The sequence below is a fragment of the Sprattus sprattus genome (assembly GCF_963457725.1).
Source record: "Sprattus sprattus genome assembly, chromosome: 3".
Classification (NCBI taxonomy): Eukaryota; Metazoa; Chordata; class Actinopteri; order Clupeiformes; family Clupeidae; genus Sprattus; species Sprattus sprattus.
The window spans coordinates 60,827,781-60,837,780 of NC_137922.1; the positions used below are offsets into that span (position 1 = coordinate 60,827,781).

A 10,000-nucleotide genomic window follows, 5' to 3' on the forward strand; every position below is an offset into this window, starting at 1 on the left:
AAACAGTCCAATCAGATGAAGCTATCGCTAAACAAACCTCAGTGTCAGTATAAACAGTCCAATCAGATGAAGCTATCGCTAAACAAACCTCAGTGTCAGTATAAACAGTCCAATCAGATGAAGCTATCGCTAAACAAACTCTCCCCGTGTGTTGTTGCCGTATGATATCACTCTTTACTGTTTCTCTCTCATGCCTACTGCTTTTGTCATTGTTCCACCTTGTTTCCTATTTTCTGTTGGCTGGTCTGGTATTTTACTCTCATTCTCCTTCCCTCCTCTCTCTATGTCTCTCTCTCTTTCTCTCTCTCTCTTGCGCTCGCTTTCTGTCTCTCTCTCTCTCTCTGTCTCTCTGTCTCTCTCTCTGTCTCTCTCTTTCTGTCTCTCTATCTCTCCCTCTCCCTCTCTCTCCCTCTCTCTCTTTCTGTCTCTCTCTCTCTCTCTGTCTTTCTCCCTCTCTCTCTTCCTCTCTCTCTCTCTCTCTGTCTTTCTCCCTCTCTCTCTTCCTCTCTCTCTCTCTCTCTATCTCTCTTCCTCTTTCTCTCTCTGTAGCTGCGTTCCTTACACAGACGGTGTGTCTGGACGACACGACGATAAAGTTTGAGATCTGGGACACGGCGGGTCAAGAGCGATACCACAGCCTGGCCCCGATGTACTATAGAGGAGCTCAGGCTGCTATAGTAGTCTTTGACATCACCAGCACAGTAAGGAACACACACACACACACACACACACACACTCACACTTACGCACACAGAATTCTCTGCATGGAACAGATTAAATCATACAAAGACAGGATGGGTAAAACTATAATATAATGCTTTTTTAAAAGCATTAAAGAAATTGTAAAAAAAATATATACACATTAAAATCTTAAGAAAATGTATTATCTTTTATGCATGCTGTCTTTGTATGATTTCTGTTAGACATCTGTGAAAGCTTGGCCGAGGCTATTTTCCACAGTCTCTTTTTCTCTTCTCTATCTCTCATGTGAGAAGTTGAAAAGTTCCAGTTTTATCATGAGTTGTGCGGTGAGAGATCAAAAGCTCTGTGTGTGTGTGTGTGTGTGTGTGTGTGTGTATATGTGTGTGTGTGTGTGTGTGTGTGTGTGTGTGTGTGTGTGTGTGTGTGTGTGTGTGTGTGTGTGTGTGTGTGTGTGTGTACAGTTTAACATCAAAACACTTCCACACCATTTCAGAGGTGAGGAGAAAAACAGCCTTCTCTAAGTCAGTGGGGTTGGACCTGTAGGTCGAATTTCTCTTTGTGTGTGTGTGGGTGCACCCTTAAGTGACCTCTTTTTTAGGAAGTTGTGTGTCCAGTGATTTCAGTTCTCCGTTCCTATTGGTCAGGCTGGTGTGTGTGTGTGTGTGTGTGTGTGTGTGTGTGTGTGTGTGTGTGTGTGTGTGTGTGTGTGTGTGTGTGTGTGTGTGTGTGTGTGTGTGTGTGTGTGTGTGTGTGTGTGTGTGTGTGTGTGTGTGTGTGTGTGTGTGTGTGTGTGTGTGTGACTGGGCCGGTCACGATCGCAGCATGGTACTGTGAGGATACATGGATGAGATGATGACGCGTTTTCTAAATTAAATTTGTTGCTTAAATACGTTTGAACTATAAACCTACTTTACTTTGTTGCTATATTTATGTGGAGGACATTTATATACCATCAAGATTTTTCGCATAAACGTAACATGGAGTTTATTGAAGGGTATGCATTGGGATAAGCGAGCCACTGTTGAAAAAAAGTTCCACTTTGGTCTCATAAGACCACAGAACCTTCTTCCACTTGACCATGGAGTCTCCCACATGCTGTTTGGCGAACTCTTGTCGATATTTGATATGAGTTTTTTTCAACAGTGGCTCTCTTCCATAAAGCTTTGATTGGTGAAGAACCCGAGCAACAGTTGTTATATGCAGAGTCTCTCCCATACCAGCTGCTGAATCTTGTAACTTCTTCAGAGTAGTCGTAGGTGTCTTGGTGGCCTCTCTTACTAGTCTCCTTCTTGCATGATCACTCAGTTTGTGAGGACGGCCTGCTCTAGCCAGATTTACACATGTGCCATATTCTTTCCATTTCTTGATGACGAATTTAACAGAATTCCAGGGGATGTGTAGTGCCTTGGACATTTTTTTTTATCCTACCCCTGACTTATATTTTTTAATAAAATGTTCTCTGAGTTGCTTGGAGTGATCTTTGGTCTTCATGGTGTAACAGCAACCAGGAATACTGATTGCTGAATACTGACCAGTGGGTGGACCTTACAGACACAGGTGTCATTATACTACAATCACTTGAGACACATTTCACTTCTAGCACCAATTGGCTGGACCTCTGTTGAATTAGGTCAGTCACTTTAAAGGGGGTGAATACTTATGCAATCACTTATTTAACATTCATATTTTTATTTAATTACTGTGTAGAAATCTGTTTTCACTTTCAAATTATAGAGGGCTTTTATGTGATTTTTTTTGTCAAAAAAGACAACTAATACTGACCATGATTCATTTATAAAAGCCATAAAAGGGTAAAACATCCAAGGGGGTGAATACTTATGCAAGGCACTGTACACATTAAAACAAACACAAACAAAAATACGAAATCTCGTATAGACTTGCAGAATGCACCACACGCTACAAAGGGCTTCAGGCAGATTTTATGGCCTATGGCAACCCGAAGTACACACACACACAGACACACACACACACACACACACACACACACACACACACACAAACATACACACACACACACACACACACACACACACACACACACACACACACACACACACAAACATAATTGCAGAAGATGGCTTGATTTCTGATGGTGCAAGCTTGTTTTGCAGCTCGTGCTTGTTCTTCTGACGCTATATGACCTATCATAAAAGTCAAGCATAATTGCCCACACACAGATATATAATGTCACGCTTTGAACAGCGTGATATCGCCACGTTGGCAACATGCTGGAAGTTCACAAGAACATACGTATTCTGCATTATATGTCTTGGGACACACACTCACACACATCACACAAGCAAAACACACACACTCTACTCACACACACGCACACGCACCCACACGCACACGCACACACGCGCACACACACACACACACGTAGTCAGGCTCCCTTGGTAGTTTGTAACATTCTGTGCTCATATGTAACCTGGGTTGTGATGACGAGCACCGTCCCGCACTGTATCTAGCAATCAACACAATCCTTGTACATTTTCTAACACTCAGAAAGAACAGAAACACAGATGGCTACAAAAACGAATTTGCTCGAATTGCTAGTGTGTGTGTGTGTGTGTGTGTGTGTGTGTGTGTACTAACGTGTGTTCGCCCATGTGTTCCCGTGTGAAAGGACAGTCTGATGCGAGCGAAGACCTGGGTGAAGGAGCTCCAGAAGCAGGCTAACCCCAACATCGTCATCGCCCTGGCCGGCAACAAGGCTGACCTCGCCAACAAGAGGACCGTGGAGTACCAGGTGAGCAACACAAGAGGGTGCATAGGGGTGTGTGTGTGTGTGTGTCTGTTCGTGTCCGTGTGCATACACGTGCGTGTGTGTGTGTGTGTGTTTGAGTGTGAAAGGAATGGTGCAACAATGCAAGTTTTAAATGTTGCTTCATTTGTTTGTTTGTGGGCAGGTGTTTGTGGGTCACATACTTGATCCCTGTTTACCTGACCTTTGACCCCTGTTTACCTGACCTTTGACCCCTGTTTACCTGACCTTTGACCCCTGTTTACATGACCTTTGACCAGTGTTGGGACTAACGCGTTACTAAGTAACGCGTTACTGTAATTCCACTACTTTTAGTGGTAACGAGCATGTAACTAAGTATTTGTTTAAATCGAGTAACGCAGTGACAGTTGCTGCAATCTAAATGAGTTCGTTACCCGCGTTACTATCTTTTGTGGAAAATTAACACTTGCAGACAAGAAGACAAGATAGACCTACTTTAGCTTCTTCTGATCTGACGTCGCAGGTCCAGTGCGACCGCACATGAAAGACACTCTGCTACCCAGATCCACGACCGCTTACACACACAAACACACACACATTGCACCTGCATACAATCACGCACGCATGCACACACACACACAAAGACACGCACAAGGCTGTACATACGCAACTGTCTCCCATTTTCCAGGACTGCTAACACACACACACACACATTGCACTTGCATACAATCACGCACGCACTCACACACGGATATACAACCGCAATTATTTCTCCCATTCTCCACGGCTGCTCAGACACATTCATTGCACTTGTATACAATCGCGAATACATATGGAATGAAGGCTAGGACACCGATCGTGGTTTCCAACATTTATTGTTTAACCAGAAAACGCTTGGAATCTATTATCAACTGTATAAGGTGTTCGTGTCCTCAGTCATCTTGGCTGTCGGGGCAACGGCGAAAGAAGCGCCACCGGGACCAGTGGGAACTTATAAACAGTTCCTACCTTGATCAGGGTGGGGATTGACAGCGATTAGGATGTATTAGAAAGATATTATTCTAATTATATATTTAGCATATTGTGAATACTGTGTGGGTGTTTCAGGGTATTTTGTGAACTGAACCACTAATTGATTATTTTTTATCCCCCTACTTTTTATATGGTGTTAATACTGTAAGCCAATCACTAATGTAGTAAAAAAAAAAAAAAAACACTGTTAAATGACTGAGACAGTTATTTTGTGTTAAGTTAAGTGTTAAAAGGGACTTTTGTACTACTGCTTGATTTGAAGGCATGTTGCCCTGTTGTTTAAAATAATTAGGTACAAAATATATATGTTTATTGGGTTTGACTGTTCAGTACTGTTCATATTCATTATATTAAACGCAGATATAAAAGTAACTTAAAAGTTACTTTCCCTAGTAACTAATTACTTTTGATATACAGTAACTGGGAAGTAATTCAATTACCTTTAAAAGAAGTAACTAGTAACTGTAACTAAGTACTAATTTTCAGTAACTTGCCCAACACTGCCTTTGACACTCCTGACCTTTGACCCCTGTTTACATGACATTTGACACTCCTGACCTTTGACCCCTGTTTACATGACCTTTGACACTCCTGACCTTTGACCCCTGTTTACATGACCTTTGAGACTCCTGACCTTTGACCCCTGTTTACATGACCTTTGACACTCCTGACCTTTGACCCCTGTTTACATGACCTTTGACACTCCTGACCTTTGACCCCTGTTTACATGACCTTTGACACTCCTGACCTTTGACCCCTGTTTACATGACCTTTGACACTCCTGACCTTTGACCCTTGCAGGAAGCTCAAGACTACGCCGATGAAAACAGCCTTCTGTTCATGGAGACGTCTGCCAAGACCGCCCTGAACGTCAACGAGATCTTCATGGCCATCGGTAGAGTACACACACACACACACACACACACACACACACACGTCTGCCAAGACCACCCTGAACGTCAACGAGATCTTCATGGCCATCGGTAGAGTACACACACACACACACACACACACACACACACACACGTCTGCCAAGACGGCCCTGAACGTCAATGAGATCTTCATGGCCATCGGTAGAGTACACATCTATTCATGACTAACACACACACACACACACACACACACACACAGACATCCATCCCTTCATCACTACACACTTTTCCCGTGGCTCACCTGGTAACCCAACAGGTGCTTCCAATACCTACATAATGATCCCCATTCTCAGTGAGCTCACACAATAAGATCATTTATATCCGTATCCTAAGTCTGTTTTGGATAAAACAATCTGCTACATGACTAAATGTTAATCTATTTAACTCAAAACTCATCTAAACAACTCACAACATGTGACCAGGGGCAGCTCGTCCTTCAGGAAACCCATTTTGCTGCTCATATCACAACAACAACATAAACAAAAACAAAAACAAAAACAAGACCTAAACTAAAATAAAACGAAATCCCAGCACAAGCATTCAAGCATCATGTCCTAAGTCTGACAGGAGGCAGCAGGATAAATATTATATAAAATTATATAATTAATTAGCAGAATGAAATACTGAGACTTCATTAGGTCACACACACACACACACACACACACACACAAGCATTCAAGCATCATGTCCTAAGTCTGACAGGAGGCAGCAGGATAAATATTATATAAAATTATATAATTAATTAGCAGAATGAAATACTGAGACTTCATTAGGTCACACACACACACACACACACACACACACAAGCATTCAAGCATCATGTCCTAAGTCTGACAGGAGGCAGCAGGATAAATATTATATAAAATTATATAATTAATTAGCAGAATGAAATACTGAGACTTCATTAGGTCACACACACACACACACACACACACACACAAGCATTCAAGCATCATGTCCTAAGTCTGACAGGAGGCAGCAGGATAAATATTATATAAAATTATATAATTAATTAGCAGAATGAAATACTGAGACTTCATTAGGTCACACACACACACACACACACACACACACAAGCATTCAAGCATCATGTCCTAAGTCTGACAGGAGGCAGCAGGATAAATATTATATAAAATTATATAATTAATTAGCAGAATGAAATACTGAGACTTCATTAGGTCACACACACACACACACACACACACACAAGCATTCAAGCTTCATGTCCTAAGTCTGACAGGAGGCAGCAGGATAAATATTATATAAAATTATATAATTAATTAGCAGAATGAAATACTGAGACTTCATTAGGTCACACACACACACACACACACAAGCATTCAAGCTTCATGTCCTAAGTCTGATAGGAGGCAGCAGGATAAATATTATATAAAATAATATAATTAATTAGCAGAATGAAATACTGAGACTTCATTAGGTCACACACACACACACACACACAAGCATTCAAGCTTCATGTCCTAAGTCTGATAGGAGGCAGCAGGATAAATATTATATAAAATAATATAATTAATTAGCAGAATGAAATACTGAGACTTCATTAGGTCACACACACACACACACACACACACACACACACACACACAAGCATTCAAGCTTCATGTCCTAAGTCTGACAGGAGGCAGCAGGATAAATAATATATAAAATTATATAATTAATTAGCAGAATGAAATACTGAGACTTCATTAGGTCACACACACACACACACACACAAGCATTCAAGCTTCATGTCCTAAGTCTGATAGGAGGCAGCAGGATAAATATTATATAAAATAATATAATTAATTAGCAGAATGAAATACTGAGACTTCATTAGGTCACACACACACACACACACACAAGCATTCAAGCTTCATGTCCTAAGTCTGATAGGAGGCAGCAGGATAAATATTATATAAAATAATATAATTAATTAGCAGAATGAAATACTGAGACTTCATTAGGTCACACACACACACACACACACACACACACACACACACACACACACAAGCATTCAAGCTTCATGTCCTAAGTCTGACAGGAGGCAGCAGGATAAATAATATATAAAATTATATAATTAATTAGCAGAATGAAATACTGAGACTTCATTAGGTCACACACACACACACACACACACACACACACACACACACAAGCATTCAAGCTTCATGTCCTAAGTCTGATAGGAGGCAGCAGGATAAATATTATATAAAATAATATAATTAATTAGCAGAATGAAATACTGAGACTTCATTAGGTCACACACACACACACACACACACACACACACACACACACACACACACACACACACACACACACACACACACACACAAGCATTCAAGCATCATGTCCTAAGTCTGACAGGAGGCAGCAGGATAAATATTATATAAAATGATATAATTAATTAGCAGAATGAAATACTGAGACTTCATTAGGTCACACACACACACACACACACGCACACACACAAGCATTCAAGCTTCATGTCCTAAGTCTGATAGGAGGCAGCAGGATAAATATTATATAAAATGATATAATTAATTAGCAGAATGAAATACTGAGACTTCATTAGGACACACACACACACACACACACACACACACACACACACACACACACACCACACACACACACACACACACACAAGCATTCAAGCATCATGTCCTAAGTCTGACAGGAGGCAGCAGGATAAATATTACATAAAATAATATAATTAATTAGCAGAATGAAATACTGAGATTTCATTAGGTCACACACACACACACACACACACGCACACACACCACACACACACACACACGCACACGCACACGCACACACACACGCACACATGAATGCAGTGCAATGAACCCTTGTAAAGGTGATATTCCCTGGAGAAAACATGTGATTATAAACATATTTATAGAGGCAGAGAAGATTTGGCAAATTTTTCATGGGTGCAACCCACATACTCAGCTCTGCTGCTCATCCCACAAATGCATGTTCCTTACAAATATGGCACCATTTAAAAGGGAACTAAACAGGCTTTCCAACGGTATAAGATTTCTTGCCAAGGAGCATTGTAACAACAAAGAAATAATCTACCAAACACAAATTTCCTTACTTTTTGTGCTATGTTTAGAAAATCATTTGGGTTTCTCTGTAGTGTTCAAGCTCTCAAACGTGAATTAGTGGCTTTCCACACTGCAAAAAATGCTTTTCTAACCTAGTGTTATTACTCTTATATTGAGATGAAAAATCTAGTTGGTCTTGTTTCTAGCTAAATTGTACTTACCTAGTGCTTTCTTGGTAAGGTTATTTTTACCTATTTCAAGCAAATATTACTTATTTTAAGAAATCTTAACAAGCCAAATTTGCTTAACGCACTGGCAGCCAAATTTGCTTGTTTTAAGCAAAATCCTGCTTAAATATGTAATTATTTGTCTTAAATCTAGAGGGGCATTTTTTGCAGTGCATAAGCAGGTCCTCACACACAGCTAACTGGAGGCCTTGGTTGGAAGAGTGTGTGACCACAGACACAGACGATTCATTTTAGGCGAACAAAATAAATGGATTTGAAAATGAAAAGGTATTGAAGTGGTGCTTGAAAGTACTTGATGTTGAGAGAGGAAGGGACCCTTGACCTTGATTCCACTCTTTTAATCGACTGACCTTTTGGTAAGTGGGGTTTAGAACCCGTGGCTAAAGGTCGATTTAACTAAAAACTGATAAAGAGAATGATTTTTAAATCTTTCCAGAATATATATATAAAATAATGGTTTAAACTTGGGTCACAGAATAGTTCGGGCCATGACTCAGACAGTGCTGTGTATGCAGGGGCGCTGACTGGCGGGGAAAGGTGGTACTGATTCCAACGGCCCAGCCCAACGCAGCACGGCCCACGGCCCGCGGATGGCAATTAATAATATAATATTAATATTCTTGCCTTTTTTTTTTAAATGTCTCATTACAAAGAAATGGTAATTGGAAATAAACGTATTAAACTCACAGCTGACGATTTCCATAACGTTTTCGTTAGTTATTAAACATATTGTCATTTGCCCTTCCCCCTGAGCTCTTGCGAAATGGTTCGGCCGCAACGCGCGATGCGTTGAATCGAACAGCATCCGAAATGCGAGATGCTGGCACTGGCAGGCAGCAGGTGTACAGAGCGGCTGGGCTGGCTGAGGTCAGGTCTTAACCTAGGGTGACCAGACGTCCCGGTTTTACCGGGACCCTCCCGATTTTGAGTTGCGTGTCCCGCGTCCCGGCAAAAACCTGTCGGGACGCTAATATGTCCCGGTTTACACCAACCACTATGAAATCGTCCCGGTTGTCAGTGATTACATAGCCGATGTGGTCTTATTATAGCCTGATCATTATCTAAACCCGTGTAGAAATACTAATAAAGCGTCCAGCGTATGATTTGAACAATGTGTGCGTGTGTCAGTCAATCAAAGTGGTCTGCATCTGCATAACCTGTGCAACCAGCGTTACAATGTATTTGTTTCTGCCTAACATCTCTTCAAGACAGCCAGGATTATAGCCATGGAGTTTAGCTCAAAGTAAACGGTGCAAGGAGTGAAATTGTAAGTACAGGTAG

At 41.1% G+C, this 10,000-nt stretch overlaps 1 protein-coding gene across 1 annotated transcript in view; it reads left to right on the forward strand.

Annotated features, from left to right (window-relative positions):
• The window catches only part of LOC308361432 (ras-related protein Rab-5C-like), a 16,128-nt gene that overhangs the window by 1,967 nt on the left and 4,161 nt on the right, over nt 1-10,000 (forward strand). Inside the window, exons 3-5 of the mRNA XM_080833777.1 lie at nt 550-701; nt 3,350-3,472; nt 5,282-5,375. Of these exons, the coding sequence (XP_080689903.1) occupies nt 550-701; nt 3,350-3,472; nt 5,282-5,375 (369 nt within the window). The remainder of the gene's footprint in view (nt 1-549; nt 702-3,349; nt 3,473-5,281; nt 5,376-10,000) is intronic.